The 21,238-nt window shown below is 53.1% G+C and overlaps 1 protein-coding gene across 2 annotated transcripts in view; it reads right to left on the bottom strand.

Annotated features, from left to right (window-relative positions):
- Positions 1-21,238, bottom strand: part of Afap1 (actin filament associated protein 1) — a 131,535-nt gene that overhangs the window by 9,598 nt on the left and 100,699 nt on the right. Inside the window, exons 10-15 of one of the 2 annotated variants that reach the window (XM_076864189.2) lie at positions 17,765-17,976; positions 12,810-12,955; positions 8,328-8,445; positions 5,633-5,899; positions 3,600-3,714; positions 251-415 (exon numbers count right to left, since the gene is read on the bottom strand). In XM_076864189.2, coding sequence (XP_076720304.1) covers positions 251-415; positions 3,600-3,714; positions 5,633-5,899; positions 8,328-8,445; positions 12,810-12,955; positions 17,765-17,976 — 1,023 coding nt within the window. The remainder of the gene's footprint in view (positions 1-250; positions 416-3,599; positions 3,715-5,632; positions 5,900-8,327; positions 8,446-12,809; positions 12,956-17,764; positions 17,977-21,238) is intronic. The other variant, XM_076864188.2, reaches the window with a different exon arrangement.

Below are 21,238 nucleotides of genomic sequence, written 5' to 3'. Positions count from 1 at the left end.
GGCTCGCCCCTCTCATTGGCAGGGCTCGCACAGGGCTCGCCCCTCTCATTGGCACCTGAGGCTGGAATGGAGCTGAAGCTGCACTGGGCAGCCTGGGCTCAGGTCCAGCCTCTGCTGCGGCTGTACCTATAACCACGCAGGGCCTGCCCTGGCTTGCGCCCCAGGAGGCACGATACAGACAGTCCCCATGACAGCCTCCATGATCCCAGGCCTCGCAGGCAGACCAGAAGGAAGCCCCCACCTCCCCTACCTGCATTCACTGCGATGGCGGCCCTCAGGTCCTTCCTCTCTTTGCGGAGCTGCGCCAGCCGGTCCCGCAGCGCCTCCTTCCTCTTTAGCAGCTCCTCTTCTTTGGTCTGCAAGCGCCTGGCATCCGCTTCCACCCGGTTCTTGCCATATTTGTACTGGTCAGCATCTGGCAAGCAAAGCAGCAGAGGAGTCAGGCGGCCATGGTCATGCAAAGCTGCCACCCAACAGGGAAAGAGCAGCAAAGGTTTGAACTAAGGAGAAAAGCGACCGTTCAAATTCCCCAACACTCTTTGAATCAAATTTTTATAAATGAAATTGAATGTGGAACTGTTTTAATCCTCTTCCCTTTGAGGCACTCGACTTGGAAGTCTCGTCAACAAGGCTGGAAGTTAACATTCTGTAATGTGGAAAGACAGCTGCCTATTACGATCAGGAATGATCTCTGGAATCTCTGAAGTTCTCCATATTTTTCAAAACCCTTGCCTGACCCCACCTATCCTATTCCTTATGAGCATATTTTACCCTGACCTGATGGTAGCTCTGTCCTCACCCCCAGACCAGGCCCTGGCCGGGGACCAGTCCTGTGGCAGGGCACACGGGTCAACTGCATACTGGACAGCAATGAGCCTGGAGCTGCTTAATCTCTGTGTCTCAGTTTCCTCGTCTGTGAAGCTGGGATAGTAAGAGCAGTGTCATGGGGTTGTCCAGAGGGTTCAGTTGACTGATACTCATAAAGCACTGAGAACACCAAGGCGCGTTCCTCAGAAACATGTGCTAAATGAAGGCGGAAGAAGCTAGCTTTGGGGAAGTCCAGAGGCTTGTCCCACATCACACCACCAGTTCACATTGGCATTAAAAGTCCCTACCCAGGGGCTGGGCTTGTGGCTCAGTGGAAGAGCGCTCGCCTAGCACATGCGAGGCCCTGGGTTCAATTCTTAACACCACATAAAAATGAATAAATAAAGGTACTGTGACCAACTACAACTGAAAAATAAATATTAAAAAAAATCCCTACCCTGGCTCTCTTCCTCTTTTTTTTTTAAATATTTATTTATTTTTTTAGTTATCGGCAGACACAACATCTTTGTTGGTATGTGGTGCTGAGGATCGAACCTGGGCCGCACGCATGCCAGACGAGCGCACTACCGCTCAAGCCACATCCCCAGACCATCTCTTCCTCTTGTTACTTGGCCTTTCAACTACAGAAACATAGGAAGAGTCTCTTTGAGAAAGTCCACCCCAGAGGGGAAAGCTCTCACCAAGGACCTCCAAGCTCAGAGTGGTCGTGCAGAGCTGGGGTGTCTGCACTCCAGCCATGCTCTACCCTTCACACCCACAGGTCTGACTGCTGGGGCCTAGAATCTGCTGCGAAGCCTCAGGGGAGGGGGCATGATGGCAGGAAGCAGGAAAGTAGGCATGCAAGAGCCTCTCCTTGCTGGACTCTGGTGAGCACCTGTCTCCCCACTCAGCTCTTGTCTATGAAGCAGGAGTGAGAAGGACTGCCTGAGTTTCTCAAAATGACCTATGTCCCCACAGTGACTTCTGTCTAAATGACAGGGCTCTTGGTGTGGCAGAGACACTCACAGGCAGCTCTCTTCATTCTCTGTGACAACCACTCCCCAGCCCTGTCTGTATGCCCCATGGCACCATGACCAGTGCCTGCCCTGGGGGCTGGGTCCACCACAGCAAGGCACGAGGACCCCCCAGCGGAGCACTGCTCCCTGACACCTGTGTGTCAACACTGCTCCTCATCCTAAAGAAACCACAGAATGACTTCAGAAGGGTCACAGCCCGAGGGCAGCTAATCACCAGGGGAGGCCACAGCTAGTCACAGCTGAGGCAGGCAGGCCAAGGGCCACTCTGCTCACTGTGTCAAGCCTGCAGCTCTCCTCTCTGGTCCCCATGCCCTAAACCCCCCCACAACCTAAAGGCAACAGGCCAAATCCAGCCAAGACAGAATGCTATTATTTTTCTCTTCTGTCAACATTAGATGTCACCAAAGTTAATAAAAATTCCTAAAAGTTCTCACAAAACAACGGGTGAGCCACGCAGGGAACAGAACCCACAGGGAGCATCAAAGTGTTGATCTCAAGGAGACTGCCCGCCAGGCCCTTCTCAGCGGAGCGTCGTGGTGCCCTCCTCCCCCTGGGGAGCAGCACTGCAGTGGAGTGTGGATGCTGCCCCACAGATAAGGGAAAGCAGACTTGCCAGAGGGCAAGGCCCGATCAGCACGCAGGTGGACAGAGCAGGTCCCGAGGAGCAGGATGTGGGTCTGGAGAGAACAGCAGAAGAGCCCCCTGGAGAGGGCACAGGCTTCCCGCGGCAGGAGCAGCCAGGGGCGAGGCAGGTTCTGCTGTGTGGGGCGGAGCCTTGATCTCTGGGGTGACTGCTCCACCAGCTCCACTGCTCCAGCTTCGAAAGCTCAGCTACAAGCCCTAAGCAAGGGTGGCACATGTGACAGAAAACCTTTTCTGACAGGCCAGCTGGCTCAGAGCTCTACTTCTCTGCGTCCTCAGCCATAGCTGCAGTACCCAAGGGAATAAATGCTGCCCGGCTGGCCAGCTGGCCCTCAGACGCCTGTTCTGAGAAGGGCGAGGGCAAGTGCAAACCAGAGACAGCGATGCCACCCAGGTACCTCCACGTGGAGATAAGAAAGCAGGCCTGTCTGAGGCATGCTGCACCGGCTCCTGCCTCACAGGCCTCTACCCTGTCTGCTTCCAGATCACCTGCTGTCCCAAAGCCTGGTTCTCACTTGGGCTCCGTCACCCACCGCAAGAGACTCAGAGATTCCTGTGCTGCTCCGAGATTCTTTTTTCATTTGGACAGTGTGGTAGGTGAACAAACCCACCCTGATAACGAGGCTCTGAGAAATCAGCAGGTGACATCAGGAACAGCTTGTCGCGGACCAGGACCACCAGAGACGACGGCCCGGGGTCCTTGGGCTGCTCCATTACTCAAGCACGGGCACCAGCTCTGCTCTTTCCCTGCAGCGGCCACAGCTGCCCCTGACTGGGTCTGGCAGACGAGCAGGCTGTGTCCAGAGAGCGCACACAACGACCAGCCGCACATGAGGAAGGGGACCCAACCAAGGTCTCCTGACCCAAAGTCCAGGGACAAGGCAGTTGCACCCACAAGTGCCTGCTGACATGGCAGGCAGCTCTGTGCTCCTCAGGCATGCAAAGGTCCCGGGGCATGGGCAAGAGGTCCTTGCCAGCTCCCACCCAGCAAGGGAAGGACAGGCTGTATGCTGTCCCCTCTCTCCAACAGACTTCCAAGCTGACACTTGCCATGTGAGCAGCCCAGACACTCTCCACTACCCAAGCTTTAGTAAGAATCTGGTGGAAACTCACTTGAAGCCGTCCGTCTCACGCTGGTTGCAGAATCCACTTTTTTCTGCTGACTGCTGGGAGCCTTCCCTTTCCCAGGAACCCCATTAGATGCCACGGGGGGCTTCTTTCCCTTGAGCTGTTGAAATAAACAGAAAATAAAAAACAAAACAAAACAAAAAAGCCCTATTTCTTTCCTAAGGAAATTTCTCTGGCTCTCTGACTCTGTGGAACCCAGCTCGGTCAGAGAAAAAGGTGGTGAGGAGACCGACTTGGCTTCAGACTCCAGACCATGTGGCTTCCTGGGATGGCTAGGGAGGCCAGAGGGTCCTCCAAGAAGCGGGTGGGAATGCTGGGCAGCTCTGGCCTCACCAGGACCATGCCCACTGCTGAGAAACGGGCATGGCCTTCAGCTGGGGCCACTGAAGCCTGTTTCCAAAGCGGGTACTTTTTAGGGTGGAAGCATGACTACACTCCTAGGTTTCTGCTTCAAGGACTCTTAACTGAGTGACAGTCTAATAGGACAGGTGACTGCCTTCTGAGTCACTGGTGGGAAGGGGGCAGGGATGCAAATGACACATAGTGTAGAAACAGTCTGAGTAACACAGAAAATAAATTTGACCAGCTACAAATTTTTTTAAAAAAACTGAATAGTGCCCCACTTCAACTGCTGCAGGCCAAAGGACTCTGTTTGGCAGAGGTGATGCCACGCCACTGAGGCCAGACTCCTTGTGTGACAGTCAGCTGTACGCCGGCCCTTGCTTTCTACTGTACCACCTCGCCTGCTGCCATGGGCCTGGGTGTGGGGAGGCCCCATCATTGAAGAGAAGCTGAGCAAGCCACTAAAGCTTTCTGAGCCTCTATTTGATCACTCAAGAACATAAAGAGGTATGGGCACCTCCCTGCTGGGCTCCCAAAAGTTTGAACGACACAGCACAGCCGCACGGCAGCTAGTGCACAGTCTTGCCAGGGGACAGAAGGCTCCCCCTACCGTGGGCAAGTGAGGGAGGGAAATGGGGTACTCTTTTGACTTACAGTGCAAGGCTCACTTGAAACAAGAGCTTGAACAACAACAATGGGAAAGCTCCACATGCTGACCATGCACCAAATGGTCCCCAACCTGGAGACAGTCCGAGTATGCAGGTGGCATGTTTCATTGTCTGTTTTTACCTCAGGGAACTCCAATGCCCAACACAAAGCAGATAAATACATGCATAGGTGAGTTTCACTTAGTAAATGAAACATGTTGACCAGATTTTTGGCATAAATACTCGTGAAAATAGCGGAGGACCATGGTGCTCACACACTGGACGCTCAGACTCCTGGAGTTGGAATCTCCAGGAGGCCATCTGGGCACATGTCGTTGGTGGCCAAAACGTTTCCTTGGGGAGTTTGATGAGCTAGTCCCTTGGGAGGTGTCTGTCTGAGCACCACTGTCTGAAATCCTCGGCCCTTACCCGGTCCCATCATTTCTTAAGGTCACCTTCAGGACGGAGGAGATGCATAGCTCGCCCGGTACTTGCTTTACGTGAGCAGAGTTCTCTTAATGGGTGCTCAGGTCTCCGGGGAAAGCAGAGGAGACTTTAGGCTGGGAATGCACACCACGCAGCACCTGCCCTGCAGCACTGCCTTGCAGCAGACAGAGTGTGGCGTGGGCGGCGCTCAGCCTCCAGGCTGCTTATCAAGCAGTGTCCCCGCTGCTGGCTGCAGGAACAGGCCTCACATTCACGCCAGGACACACACGGCGCTTGAAAAGCACCCACCCATGCCAAGGTCAAAAGCCAGAGTGGACCCCTGCTCCTTCATGCAGCGCAGGATACTACTGAAGCTGTGAGTCAAGAATCTGGAAAGCTTGGCTGCCCTGTCCTTCCAGGAACCTTTGTCTTTTGTTGACATGATTCTCAAAATTCACTGGGGCTTTTCCAAGAGTGGAAAGAGAGCCTCAGTGCCCTGAGCACTAGCCAGCACTGCTCACTGCAGACTAGGCTCTAGTGGAGGCAGGAGCTGGCTGCAGGGCTGTCTGAGGAGTGACCCTGGGGACGGGTGTGGTGCAGTACCTGGGAGTGCAGCCCGAGAGACGCCCTCCCCACAGCAGAGGTGTTAGTGAGAGACGGAGAGCAGGGTGGGCCGCAGGAGGTGGGGGCCTTGCAGAGGTTAGAGGACAGCTTGTCAGCGGACAGCCTGGAGGCCCTTCTGTCAGCAGGACAGGAGCGAGCAAAGATTTTCGGAGACGGCAGGTTATCGTAGAGGCCCTCGTTATCATAGAGCGCCTCTTCGCCTGGGCCTCTGCTACCGGAGGCGGGGAAGCCGTCGTCCAGGTCCCACTGGAACACACAGCTCTGTCGTTAGTGACCCAGACACAGGAGAGAGAGCAGACTTTAGCACAGCGAGACAGCACGCCCCGAGACACAGGTGTTGCCAATACAGCACCCCCACACACAAGCAGGTGGACACACTCAAAAGAATCCCTTTACTTCTAGGGTTTTAGGGAAGGTTTCTTTCTCCTTAAATCCTTCCCAGCACCATTAGTTTATGACATTTTGTTTTTTTCTTCAAGGCAGAAAAGAAAACACTGCTTGGAAACTTCCTTCTTTAGAAGACTGGAGTTTGGAAGTCCCCTAATGTAGGAACTGGACGTGGCAGGAAGGGAGGAATGGACACTGCCCCGGGAAGGGGTAAGCGCCGCACCGGGCTCCTTCCCTATGCACACACACTGGCTGCCCTGGTCTCTGCCCACCTGAGGAAGTAGGGGAAGCCCAGCCAGAGGCCGGTCACAGCTTGGAGGCAGAGCTGGACTCGGGGGCGCTCGTGCTGTATGCCACAGCACTGATGAGCCTTGGGCTCTCCTGGGGGACGAGGGCTGGAACTGAGACCACCAGGCTGCTCCACGCTTGCCCTAACAGGCCGAGGACCTTAGGTCATGGTCACTGTCCACAGGCACCAAGGTGCCAATGCTGTTACGCCTGAAGAAAATGCCATAAGCAAAACAGTCCCTTAGAAAGGGAGTGGCTGCACAGAAAACAGGTGCTTCAGAACCTGATGAAGACCACGTGTTTAGCAGACACCTGGAACAAAGGACTCAAACAGGGACAAGCCACCTCATGGGACAGAGGCATCTAGAGCACGGACACTGAAGTATAAATAAATACCCAAACTAAACCCCGTGGGCCCTCCCAAGTCCCAACGGTCTGTATAAATCGCCTTGCAATTTTAAAAAGGGAAATAATAATTCACATGTTCTGCTCATTTTACCCTGTTTTTATGATCTTCCTGCAGAGTTCCTTTCTGCCAGACAGTAATTACAGCCTTTTGTTATAAAAATAGCAAAGATTTAAATTCCACAGTGGGAGTGTTTATATCCCTTTGCAGTCACTTCAGTGTGTCTATTTCTGTGATGCAGGGACCTATGCACAATCTAAAAATAATGCAGATCAACTTGGATGTGAGCATTTGATAAAGACAACCTAGCATAGATTTATATTTGACCAGAATTATTAAATGGTCTAGACTAGAATATCATTTTCTTAAAATACCAAGTATTAAGTCACACAGAAAACTTAAGGAAATAGCAACTGCAGAAACCCACAGAAGTTTCTAGATTAAAAGTGAGCAAACACTGAGGGGATGCAGGATAAGAGCCACTGAAGTGGCCGAGTATTGGGTTTGAACTCTGTGGAGCCCTCTGAAATGGAAATCACCAGCAGCAGAAAAGCAGGTTAAAGACGGGAGCAGAGGAAGCTTTGGTAAGCAGAGAGGCCACAGGACGCTGCCTCAGAAGTTCCTGCTGTCAGCCCAGGAGGGACCTGGGCACAGCGCCTAGGCATGCAGATCCCAGGAAGGAAGGCTGGCCCTCAGGAGGTGAAGCTGCGATGCCCTCGGGAGCTTGCTGTCACCCCCACCCAGCAATGAGCCTGCGGGAATGGTGGGGACAGGGGGCACCGTGCAGTCCCAGGGACCTCCGCCTCCACTCGCCTCACACTTTCATGTGCAAGGCACACACGTGAGGAACACTCAAGAGAAGGGTGCGTGAGGGGCCGTGCTGGGGGCTCGGGAGACAGGGTGGGCACTGTCCTTCCAGAAAAGGACAGTCTCTGGAGGCCGAGTCCAGAGACTCAGAGAAATGGCCCACCCTCAAGAGGACAGTTTGGACACCAAAGCCCAGAACCAGGGACAAGTCCATTCTGCCAAGAGACACTATTGACCACACAGGGCCAATGGAGGCCACAGGAGCTGAGGTCCCACCTTGATATGATACAGCAGCCTAAGCTAGAGCCTCACCCTGTCATGGTTACCACTGTGAGGCTCCTAAGGCTGGCACAGGCCTGCCCACAGGGCAGGAGGGCATAGGTTAGAGTGGACAGCAAGAGTCCCCAAAGGCTGAAGTCCAGGGCGTAGGAACAGGGCAAGGGGACTGACGGACCCAACTCCCCACGATGGGGGCTGTGCCAAGTGGGCTCTGCTCATCCTGTGACACCCGGTCCTAGATGGGCCTGGGCCCAGCCATCAGCCCCAGCTCCTGCTTCAGTCCTAGGTCTCCCTACACTAGGCTGGGGCCCTTGAGGACAGGGACAAGATCGACCCACTTCCTTTTGCCCGAGCAGAACCTGCTCACCAGGAGACTCTGAGCAACAGGGAGGGGAGAGGGGCAGGAGGAGGAATAGGAAAGAAGGAGGCCAGGCCACTCCAGGGCAGAACACCCCAGATGGCCTTGCCTCTGACAAAACCAACCGTGGACTCTCAGGGCACACTCACCGAGCCGTTGATGCAGGGGACGTCATCGTAATGCAGGGCTGTCCCACTGGGGTGAGCGTATCCATTGGAGGTGCTCCCTAGGTAGGGGCTGGTGGACACCCCACGCCTGTTCATGAAGCTGAGAGAGAAGGGAAAGTGAACACCCCCGTCTGCCTGTTTCCCTCCCAGCTGCAGCCAGCACTCAGGGGCTGAGGGGCCTCAGAACGCCCAGGCAGAGGCAGGACGTCACCTGCAGGGCTGGGCCGAGCCCTCGCCTGCAGAGTCAGGACGGGCCCATCTGACACACCTGCGGCGAGGGCCAGTGGTGGTGAGTGCACAGGTTCACCCAACAACAACCGTCCTCTGTGAGTCGGGCCAGCCCTGCACAGCTGAAAAGAAAGCCGTACTGGGAGCCAGCTGGAGGCTCGCTTGACATGCCGTCTCAGTCCATGATCTCTCAAGGGCAGAGGACCACAGGGCCTGCAGAGCCGAGACACCACCTGCCTGTTTCGGGAAGAAGCCTGTGGACTGCTCTCTAGGCTCTCCACATGCTGTTCCGAGACGCGCTCTATCCCTACCACTGCACAGCACGCCTTCGCTTGGCCCTGACCTTCCCAGGCCCTGGTGGAGGCCACAACAAGGTGCCACTGTGGGAAAACATATGCTGGGGACTTTGTTCCCATTCCTGGCCAAAGCTTCTATAACCATGGAACTCCTGAGTGACAAGAGAAAGGGAAAGGCCACCTTTTATTAGTCACGAGCCCTTCACAGCCCCTGAGGTTCTGTAAATGAGAGACCTCTGGAGCACCTGGAGGACGGAGGCAGTCACCCAAAGAACAGTCACATGATTCCAGGTTGGAGCTCCCAGCCCCCAGGGCAGAACAGTCCTGTCCAGCTGGAGAGCACACCAAGGGCTGGGGCTCGGCGTACAGGGCGGGCATGGAGCCCTCTGCCGCGCTGTGTGGCTGCTCCGGGCTGCAGCCTCTCAGGACACACGAGTGAAGCAGTCAGTGCACTGGAGCTGGCCTTCTAATAAACAGTGGGGCCGGAGCTGGCTTGCAGAGCCTCAGATCACCGCTGGACTGTCAAAGGACCAGGACAGTCTGGATTCTGAATGACATTCCCTATGGTGTGGACCTGGGGCTGGAGCCCTCACCCACAGGGCCTTTACTGTGTCCAGGTGACACTGCCAGACTTAAGTACACTGCAGGACGCCCAGCCAGCGTCCACAGAGTAAAGGAGAGCTGCCTGGCCCAGGAAGGGCACTCACACTTGGCAGCCAAGGGGCAGAGCGAGAGCACCTAGGGCATGGGAAAAGGACGCAGACCAGACGTGTGTCGGTGCCCCAGTCCACTCAGGGCTCCAAAGTTGCCCAAGAAAGTCCAAAGTGCTTCCCTGAGAAGGAGGCAGCGCAGGTCTTGCCCTGTCTCCCTCCCCGCCTTCCCAGCCTCGGGGGGCGCCAACTGCTCTCCGCTCACCAGGCGCCTTTGGCCTCAGAGTCACTGTGGCCCTTCTGCCTAGGAGGCTCCTCTCAGATGGCTCACGGGCCTGCCTGTGTGGGTCACCCGTACCACGTCCCACCACAGCACCACGAAGTCCCTCCACCCCCTTCCACCTCCTTCTCTCCACCACCTGGCCTGCCATGGTGTTTACTGGTTTATCAGCTGCTTCTTGCCACTAGAGGACCAGATCTGGGGGAACGTGGCCTTGTCAATCTGGGCACTCCAGAGACACACAGGGTGTTGGCAAGCTGTGCTGACTGAGTCTGGCCTCTCAAGAGGCTGCTTGTTCTAGCAGAAACCTAAGTGCCTGGGAAAGACAAGCTTGAGAGCATCTGCTCCTAATCGGGAAACTTAAACCAGCCTAGTTTTAAAAAGGGATTTTATTTCCAAATTTTTTTTCTTCATAGGTTCTTGCACTTCTATGGTCACCAGATGAAAAATAGCAGAAGAAATTCAGGGTTAAGGAAAGTGCCTCCCAAGCCAACTAGGCTGCAAGTTCCGAGGCCGGAGGGGGACCTGCCCAGGCATGTGGGTTCCCCTCACGGAACGTGGTTGCCCTCTGCTGGGAAAAAGGCAGCCATTGCATCACCAGCCTGTGTGAAAGCAGCGTGGGAGGAGCTTAGCACTGTTCAGAAAATCGCTGTGACCTTGTGGCCGCCTGGACGCACACCTGCCAGCACACAGGCTCTCCCAGGAAACCTAACCTGTTTTTTTTCCTTCACTCATAAAAAACTGATACAAGTAATCTATACTTAAAATACACATGAGTCAGTGTAGGAAAATACAATGCATGGGAAGAGAAAAATACAAAGATCTAGGAGATCTGCAAGGGCAGATGTGACTTTTGAGCACACATTGAAGGATCTCTCACTGGAATGCCTCCCTTGAGGTCTGACCGTGTCAAGGTGATCTGGACACTTCCTGTGAGTGGGGACAACACAGTGGTGCCAGGTGGTGTGAAGCCCAGCTGCATATGCACAGCTGCACGCTGACTCAGTGACAAGTATGAGTGTCCCCCTCATGGCAGGGGCTCTCCTACTGGTCTGTGGCTTTGGCCTCTGGTGCCCTGCTAGCACAGATAATAGGAGGACAGCAGCCCTCCTTCCTTGAATGAGGAGAACCCACAGGATGGTTTACGAAGCCCTTGGCAGGATGGGGAGTGTCAGAACTCAAGGTCACAGACACAGAATGTCCCAGGTGGCAGAGACCTCCTCCACTGGACAGTCCCCCCAAAGTTACAGAGAGGGACCTGGGTCAGGGAGCAAACTCCAGGTCAAACAGCACACGGGGCCAAGGACAGTCATTAGGACCAGCGTCTTTGGTCACTACTCTTTCTGTGATGATTTTCAGCCATATACAAAGTGGAAGTGAGCAAAGCCCATAGGAAATACCAGGACACAGCATGTGGGAACCCGAAGAAGGCACCTGCAGAGGACAGCTCCCCAGGCAGCTGCTCCCCTCTGCCGCACTCAACCTCACCTCAGGACAGCCATCCGCGGGTCTGTGACCAGGCACACTTTGCAACAGGTTCAGAAGAAAACTTTCCAACATGTCCTTTGCGTCGTTCAGTCCACAAGTCTCACTTGAAACTAGGCCCTCAGGGGAAACGCCCCAGCCCTTTACCATCCTAACAGTCCTGGGGATGCATCTTCTGGGAGACTCTGGTATTTTTTTCTTTTCTGGCCCTTTTCCAAAATATATTATTGCCTTTCTCCCTCTGTGGAACAGAAATCATGCCATCAGGAGACCCACCACCCTGACACCAAGGGCACTGGCTCGTCTTGCACATGGGTGGCCTCTCGCCTGGCATCCCTCATGAAGATCTTTCAACTGGTGACACTTTACTGTTCAAAACCACCAAAACGATCACACCGGGTTTTGCTACTATCTCTTTAGAAGGGTTCCTGCCTACTTAAAAGCCACTGAGCTCACGGCCAGGTAAAATGTGCAAGGGCATGTCTCGGCCATGTGCTACCACCTGATCCTGGGGTGACGCCTGCAGTGCCACGTCTGCAAGTCACAGTGGCCTGCCTACTGCCTTTTCAAGAAAAATGACAAAGTTTTAAAAGGCAGCCATCCACAAGTGACTCTGCTGGAGAAGAGCGCCCCCTGGAGCCCCCCACAGGGCTCTGCATGGTGGCCCCACAGGGCCTCCCAGCGCAGCCCTGGCATAAGAGACAGGAGCTCACGGTCTCCCAGCTGGCCTTACAGAGAAGGACACCCTAAGGGAACCCAGTGTCTCCTTGGCTGAGCAAGGAAGGGGCAGGGACGGACGCCGAGAGCACAGTGCAGAGGAGCTGCCCGTCTGCCTTTGCCTCTGCATCACCAGCCCATGTGACAGCAGCGTGGGAGGACAGGCACGGCTCTGCACTGTTGGGAGAGTCTCTGCAGCCTTGCGGTTGCCTGGACGCACACCCAGAGCTGCTGCTACAGAGCTCCTTGCCATCACTGTGTCAAGGAAATACTCAGGGTTCAGAAGAACGTCTCGGCACAGAAAGGCACTTCTTTAAAAACAGGATTTAGACTTCAGATAAAATCAGAATTTGAATTTACATAAAGCACTGGAGTGGGGGCTTTATATCCTGGTCTTCTTTCCAGTGATGCAGAGTCAGTTCTGTGGAGAGAACCCACACAGAGGTCCGCAGAAGGCCCACAGGCCAGACCCAGCCCACTGACTATTTCTGCAATAGTTCTGTGGGTGGCACGGCCTCCCCATTCATTGGTGTATCAGCTCTAGCTACAAAGGCAGAGCTGAGGGGCCCACAGAGTCAGAACCATTTACCATGCCGTCCTTTATCCAAGTTTGCCGACCCTTGTTCCAGCAGAAGTCCCAGAGGATTAAAATGATAAAAATGCCCAGCAAAATCAGGGTTACCATAGTGAAAGAGAGTGCACCTCAGGGTGTGCGTTGTTGGTCTTCACACTCAGGCAGCCCAGGTGGAGGGGAAGAGGAGGGAAGGCAGCTGCTTAGTTCCAGCACCATCCGCGGGCGGGGTCTTACCAGAAGGTCTGCTTGGCCGTTTGAATGATGTTTGCAGACATCTCCACGTCTATGTAGTCGTAGTGCAGAGCTCCTGGGTCTGTCGACGACCCCGTCTCAGCCAGCAGGACCCCAATCCACCTGCCCATGTCTTCAGAAGAAGAGGCCTGCAGGGGAGGAAAAGTGCTTCACTGAACTGAAGGTGAACCCTTCCTCCATTCTGAAAACCGCATCCACAGAGACCGCAGGACAGGAAGGCAAGGCAACACCAAGTACCAAAGGCAGAGTGTGAAGGAGCACCCACCGAGTCTTCACCCAAGGGGTGCCTGGTACGGCCTTCAGGTCACCTTTACGCAGGGCTTCCAAAACAGCCGTAGAGGGCAGGCAGCAGGCCTAGTCCTGAAGTGCTCCTGCTTACTTGGGCGAAAGGCCCAGGTGTCACGACGTGGACAATCCCAACTAAAGGGAGCGGTTCCAGAGCCTCGTGGATGGAACAGGCAGGCTCTGCCCCCTGCCCCTTGCCCTCCAGCTCCCATGGCCTGGAGTGGTCTGGGTCTCTGGACTAGAGGGTTTAAAACTCAACCCACTTTAAGGCTGACTGTTTCGCAGGTGTCACACTGTTTTGCAGCTGCCAGGCTGTACTGAATGTGCCAATCCCCACCCCCACCTGAACTGCTTAATCTGTAAGAATGAAATATATCTTCAAGTTCATACTCATTAAAAATTTAAGTTATCCTTGTTGAGTAATTTAGAAAATCAGTTATGTTACATTTTTGAATAAAATTTGACTAATTAAATATGTCAGAATATCTAAAGTTTAGGGAGAGTTCAGTATTAAATTTATGAGTTGACTAGAGCCAGGTACGGTGGTGGTAGGGGACAGACAGGTGTGAATGGCAAGAGCGGGAGGTTAAGAGAATAATCCTATAACATGGGCCTGCTGTGCCAACCCCCACAGGCTTTCTTTTCTAAGAAGCAATTTATCTGCACCCCTGCCTGGCCTCATGGACTGGATATATCACATTCCTCAGCAAACTACCTGTCTACTGCGGGATGTCAATGGGAGAGACCCAGATTTTTGTGACCTGATCCTGAAACTCAGGGAGATAAGGATAGAGCCTCCTAATCATAAACTGGTAAGAATGTGTAACTGGTAAGAATCCACTCAGAACTGGTCAGTGTGGCCAGGTGACCCAGAGCTGCTGACAGGGGAACTGGAAAGTCTGATGTCATCCTGCTGTCAGTTAAAAGTCGAGGAGGACCTGGGCGGGCCGCTCTGGAAACTTGCTCGGGACCCAACAAACTGGAGAGCAGGAGAAGCACACTGCCCCCTCCTCTCTGAAAGGACCCCCTCCCTTTTCCTACCCTTCAGTACACTCAGGCCTGCTACTCTGAGTGAATGTCTGAGCGCTTTCTGACTTGATGGCAAGAATCGGGGCTTGAAGAGGGGGTCTCCACACTGCCTCAGTTTCTCAAAAGGCCCCATCTCCGTAACAGTGCACACACCTGTAATCCAGGTTACTTGGAGGCCAACCTCAGCAACCTAGTGAGGCCTTATCTCAAAATTAAAAAAAAAAAAATAAAAGGAATGTAGCTCAGTGGTAGAAAGCCCCTTGGTTCAATTCCCAGTACTGCCCAAAACAAGCAAACAAGACCTTATGAGTTAACTGAATGTTAAAGAAAAAAATATTTTTTTATAAACAATGGTAATTATTATTTTTTTGATATTTTTTAGTTGTCATTGAACACAATATCTTTATTTTATTTATTTATTTTATGTGGTGCTGAGAATCAAATCCAGGGCCTTGCATGTGCTAGGAGAGCGCTCTACCCCTGAGCCACAATCCCAGCCCCTACTATTATTTTATTATTCGGTACTAGAACTTGAACTCAGGAGCACTTAATCACTGAGGCATATCACTAACTCTTTTTAGTTTTTATTTTAAGACAGGGTCTCACTATGTTGCTTAGGGCCTTGCTTAGTTTCTGAGGTTGGCCTTGAACTTGTGAACCTCCTGTTTCAGCCTCCGAAGCCTCTGGCATTATAGGCATGAACCACCATGCTTCATTTAAAAAGAAATCTAAAAATTATTTTTTTAAATGAAGACCTATAAATTGAGCTTAAAGAAGCTTGGGTTTTATAATTATATTCCACACCACAAACAAAAACCTCTCTGGAGGAAAAGCCATTAGTAAAGAAGAAGGTGTTTTGGAAATTGATCATGTTGGCTGGTAACTGATGTTTTCCACACAACAAATCATTCCTGCCCAGGACCAGCGAGGCCATTAGGAAAAGTGAAGGAACTTCAGCTATGTGTTAGAGACGGTGCTCAGTGCTTGGTGGATGAAGATCAACTGATTCCAACACTCCGTTCGTTCTCTTTGTAGGTCTTTAGTCCTTCTCCAAACAAAATCTATATCAAGAAAGCACTGGCGCGGGGCGGGGTGGGGGCTCCAGTGGAGCGCTTGCCTAGCATGTGGGAGGCACCAGGTTCGATTCTCTTTTTTTTTTTTTTTATTGGTTATTCAAAACATTACAAATATTGCAGAATTACATCGGTTACACATCCACATTTTTACATAATACCATAATAGTAACTGTTGTATTATAAATAAATAAAATAAAGGTCCATCAACTAAAAAAAAAAAAAACTCCTAAAAAACAAAGAAAGAGCGGGCGCTGGGCAGAGGGGCAGCTGGTGGGAGAGCTCACCTTGGCCTGCCAGCCCTGGCTCCATCACTGGCAACAATGTAGCCTCGGCCACTCTCTAGCTACTCCCTGTATTTCACAGAGGTGCTGCCAAGTCCTTCAACACAATATCTAGGGCGTAACAGGTACTGTTACACTATGGTTCACTCATCATTTTCTTCATAGTTCATTTTATGAAATTTCCTCATAGTCCTTAAAAAAATCACCCTGTGGTATTGGACTGGAATCGGAGGTACTAGTCATGATCTCACTGGTTAAAATAATAGATCAGATGTACATGTAGGTGCATGGTTCTGGGCATGTGTGTGTAGATGTGTGAGCAGTGCCCGGGTGGCCCCCTCCCCATGCAGGGCTCTCGCTGTGACGACGCCAGCAGGGGAATGAGGGGAACAAGGTCTGAACCAATCGGGGTAGAAATAAGTCAATGTGTCACATAAACATGTATGAATGTGCGTGTTTATGATCTGCGCATGCACACCTATTTCCTGAGTGTGTCTACTCAAGGGCCCAGAAACAGTAGGGCCCATAGCAGTGAGCCCGCCCGGCCACAGCCCTGGCTTCCTCACACGCCTCTCCACTAGGAGGCACTGAGGCCTCTGCAGGGATGTGCCCACCTGGGCAGGGAAAGCACCACCCCCTGCTGCGACACACAGAAAGTGGCCCAGGATGGCGGGGACCACCGTCTCCATTACAGGGGCACAGCAAAGGACACAGAAGCCAGCATGCAGGGCATTTGACCAAAACTAATCATGATAAAAAAGGACTACCATGGCTAATTAAAGTAACAGTCTGTGGGGCTGGGCATGGCTTAGCAGTAGGGCACTGCCTACCAGGCTCCAGGCCCTGGCTGGATCCCAGCACCACCCAAGCAAATCAGACAAGTAAACAAGCCAATGAAGAGCAGTCTATGAATGGCCACCCACACAGCAAGGTAGCTGAATGAAAGAGTAATGAATGAGTTGGAGTAAGGGGAAATCCAGAAGGAACAATGGAACTGAAAACTCACCATTTAGCAACTGTTGTTATAATGACTGTTTCAGGCAAGTCATTAGCAGATTCTAAGATTAGTGGGTGAAATCCACTAATAACAGTACAGTCACACGCCTCAGAGGACCTTCCCACGTGATAATTAGTGAAGACAAAGGAAAATGGCAGTATCTCACGAGAGGGAGCCCTACACAGGTCACATGAACCCAGGGCTGAGACCTGCTGAGCAGGTCCTGATGGGACACACTGTGGGATGTCGCCACTTCCAAGGGCTCCTGCCAAGGAGGGCCCCTATTCCTATACAAGGCGGCAGCAGGCATGCCTCACAGGAGGGACCTGCTGCGCGACAACCGTGTGCCCTGCAAAAGCCCCACCGTGGTGAGAGCAGACGGGGGGGGGGGGGGGGCTGGGCCCGGGCAGCGGGTGCCGGTGGACTTCCTTCTGCCCCTCCAACATCAGAGCTGCTGGGAAAGTCCGACTGAGGCCTAGGAGTCAGACGGGAGGTCTGTGTGCGGCTGGTTCCTGATCTCAGAGTCACTCTGTTGCTCAGGGGCAGATGGCCCTTGGTTTTGGCAAACACACAGTCAAGCACTCACAGATAAAGGGGTGGCTAGGGAGGCTTCCCAAGACCCCATACACGGACAGAAGACGGGGTGAAAGGTACTCGGGCACTCTGAGCTGCTCCTGCAACTGCTAAGAGCCACAGCCAAGTAATATGATGCGTGGCATTTTTTTGGTTGAAAGGTGACCCCAGCAAGCCATCGAGATGATATGATTATGTTAAAATTTGCATTCATATGGATATTGGACTCCTGCTGTCCACTGAGCCACGTCCCCAGCCCTATTTTGTATTTTATTTAGGGACAGGGTCTCACTGAGTTGCTTAGCATCTTGCTGTTGCTGAGACTGGCTTTGAACTCGCAATCCGCCTGCCTCAGCCTCCGGAGATGCTGGGATCACAGGCGTGCGCCACCGCGCCCAACAAGAAAAAGGTTTTAAGGGAAATCTTACAAGTTATTCCTGGGCCACTTAGGAAAAAAGCCATCCACTCTGTGGAGCTCTGTGTTTAATTTTTGTGCAAACATGTGCAAGGAGTCACCGGGGACAGGCCTGAGCTGCACAACTGGCAGAGCTTGGCTCTGTGCTGCTGCCTTGTCCGGATCACAGACAGAGCCACGAAGAAGAAGAGGGTGCAGAGACAGAAAGGCAGCCCTGCCAGACGGGAGGACACTGGGAGGGACAAGGAAGGGAAACCACGGCAAGCCCCAGAACACCGTACCTCCAGCACGGCGACCTCCTGTCCATTGCGAAGCAGCCGGAAGGTCAGCGGGTGCTTGGAGTCCAAGCCTGGGATCACCTCACAGCCACGGAGGGGAATGGACGCGACGTGGGTCTTCAGGTCAGTCCTGTCCTTGTGGAGGACGAGCTTGTTGTCCCTCACTCTGCACCAGCGCTCCCGCCAACGGTTGTTGGACAGCACGTTCAGGTAGCCTGCAAGAGACCGGGAGCTCAGCCTCCAGGAAGGACGAGCGCGGGAGCCTGCGTGCATGGACACACCCCTCACAGGCAGAGCTCTAATGCAAACTGCTCAACAGGAGGAGCTGGCGCACCACATGGCGAGTCCCCCACGAGGACAGCAGAGCCACACCCAGACGTCTCCTGTCCTGGGTGCTCAGAACAGGTCCTGGCGCTTGAGGTCTATTTGGGAATCTGGAAGTCATCTGGAGGATGTGACAGTTGCTTAGCCCCTGGGCTTGGGATGGCTGGAAGGAAATGGGGATACAAGCTGCCTTCACGTCACCACAGGGAGGACATGCAAAAGGACACAGCTGCAGGTGCCACAGCAGTGTAGCAGTCGTGGGAAGGCGGGAGGGGGGCAACATGAGGGAACACACAATGGAAACTTGTAACAGGAGGCCCCGGAGGTGGGCACTTCCTGACCCTGGACATATTCCAGCAAGTGGTGGAGAGCAGAGGGCACGACACTCCCGGCCACAGGCCGTGAGGGACACAGTGCTCCCCACCCTCCTCCAGCTGGCTCAAGATGCACGCGGTTGTGAGGGGCGGGGGCTGGAGCCAGGAGGCGCAGTGCACATGGGAATGCTCCTGCTGCTCCTCCACACAGCTCGGCGCTGCCATCTGCGAGGAAGTAGCCCGTTGTTTAAAAGAGAAACTCCTCAAATACGGGACGCGAACAACCTTCAGTTGTTATAAGCACAAGATGTATTTCTCTAGAAATAACGAAGCCTAAGGAATAGACTCCAGGGGTTGCTGTGACCTCCAGCCCCCCCAAATGCTGGGAAACTGCTGCCCCTCCTTGAAGACTAGAGAGTTGAGTCAAAGGGCTCATAAGATGCTGATGAACAGCCTGGAAAGAAACAAAACCCGGATCCTGCTCATGCCGCTCCACCATCACTGCATGCACACGCACGAAGATGCTCACGCGTGCTCATGCACACACGGCCCGGCTCAAAGGTGTTAAGAAAACAATACAAATCCTTTCTAATCATGGTTTTCAAAATGCCTTTCCAAAGGCTTGGGGGGTGGGTGCTTTCTATTTCTGTGTAAGGACATCACTCGTATGGGCGCTGTGAGCCTCCGGAGCCTGTGGACGGATAGGACAGTGCTCATGGCAAGACCTTCTCTCAAGCTGACCGCTGCCTGGGCGTGGGGGTGACAGGCTCAGGATGACTGTTCTGAATCAGCCCTGAGCTTCAGGGTGCTGTCACTCTGCAGCCAGAGCTGCTAGAACGCACGGGGCCTGTGCTCTGGAAGGACCCAAGGCTGAGACGCACTCAGGGGGACCTGGAGAGACGGGTGACCCCACACCTGCAGGAGGCAAGCAAACATGGCCACAGAGACTCCAGTCTATGTGACAGATATGTCTCAGAGGCCAGTCAGGTGGGGGCCCAGCTGAGATGCAGAAGGTGGCATGGAGCCGTGATCAGAGAAACCAGAGGCTACACGTCATCTGGGGATTTGGCGGTGAACAGGCGGCCCCATTGCCAGCTCATGGCAAGGACAGGCCTCCTTCTGAAAGCCCATGGCTCCAAAGGGGGGCTCGCGGTGGGGGCGCCTGCTTCCTCCTGGGCTCGACACTTTGACGTGGGCAGGGGCAGTGGTCACTGAGCCCCATCTACCACTCAGAGAGAGAGGCATGTGCCCTCTGGCAATCTTATTGTTTTTCAAGTTTTTCAAAGTTCATTTGTTCTTTTGAGTTACACGTGAGAGTACAGTCTATTTTGACATATTTATGCAAAGATGGAATGTGCCTTATCCTAATTAGGATCCCAGTCTTGTGAATGTACATGATGTGGAGATTCACTGAGGTGTGTCCATAGGAAAGTTTAGTCAGATTTATTCCACTGTCTTTCCTATTCCCATCCCCCCTCCCTCTCTCCATTCTCTTTTGTCTAACCTAATGAACTTCCATCTCCTCCCACGTGGTTGTGGGTTAGCATCTGCATATCAGAGAGACATCTGAACTTTGTTTTGGGATTGACTTATTTCACTTAGCATGACAGTCTCCAGATCCTTGCATTGACCAGCGACTGTCACAGTCATTCTCCTTTGTGGCTCAGTAATATTCCATGGGGATATCTACCACAGTTTCTTTATCCATTCATCTGTTGAAGGGCACCTAGGTTGGCTCCAGAGCTTAGCTATGGTGAACTGATGTGGTTGTGTCATTGTAGTTTGCTAATTTGAAGTCCTTTGGGTATATGCTGAGGAGTGGAATAACTGAGTCAAATGGTAATTGCATCCCTAGTTTTTAAGGAATTTCCACACAGCTTTCCAGAGTGGTTGGACCAATCTGCAGTCCCACCAGCGATGTGTGAGTGTGCCTTTCCCCACATCCTCGCCATGCCTTGGACCTTGTATTCTTGGTAACTGTGGCAATGTTTTCTTCCTAGACAGGACCTGGCCGGGCACCTGGTCCTGTGTAGTCCCCACGTCTCAGGCACACAGGGAATGCCTGTGTGGGGCCACGTCTACCTGGAGTGAGACTTCCCAGGAGCTGCCATATTTTAACACTTTTCTTGGGTTTATTCAGTTTCAAAAAGGGGGTAAAAAAAGAAAAAGACCCAGAAAACAGGGAATCCCCCCCACAAACAGGAAGCCCCACAGCAAAATGTTCATGTTTGGCAACTACCTCCCCGTGCAGCCCAGGGTTCCCCGCTTTCTTAAAAGGGGAGCCCTGAATTCTCATTTACTGGGTGGGGACATAGAGAAGAGGCCAGGACTGGAAATGGCAGAAAGCCCATGGAGCGGGTCTGGAATCAGAGCGAGTCTCCCTTTCCCAGTACCCTTCCCTTCCAACCTAACACCCAGCCTGGCTGACAAAATCAGACCAGGGTGGGAAGGAAAGAGTCTCCAGGAATCCTTGAGCTGGAGCAGACATTCACCACCAGGGGGCACCAAAGTGCAGCCCGGGCCTGGAGGCCAGACCCTGGGTGAGGGCCAGAGGTTGAGACTCCAGGGAACTGCGGACATCGAAAACCTTCCCTAGGAAATTCAGGCTGTTGCTGATGTTTGCTCCACTTACATCATGGTGGTGTGCCGCTGTACCTTAAAAACTTGAATTCCAGTTTAAAGCTTTCAGATTATTTCCCCTCCAAATTCCAAAGAAAACTTCTCAGTGCCGTGGCAAGAGTGCCTGAGATTTCATCAGAACAGAAAATCAACTTTCCAGGTATGAAATTAGACAACAACAGAATCCCAAAGCGTGGGCAGAGGCGGCCACACACCCTCC

This window comes from Callospermophilus lateralis, chromosome 8 (genome assembly GCF_048772815.1).
Source record: "Callospermophilus lateralis isolate mCalLat2 chromosome 8, mCalLat2.hap1, whole genome shotgun sequence".
NCBI classification, from domain to species: domain Eukaryota; kingdom Metazoa; phylum Chordata; class Mammalia; order Rodentia; family Sciuridae; genus Callospermophilus; species Callospermophilus lateralis.
This window is presented reverse-complemented; position numbering and strand designations above follow the sequence as displayed.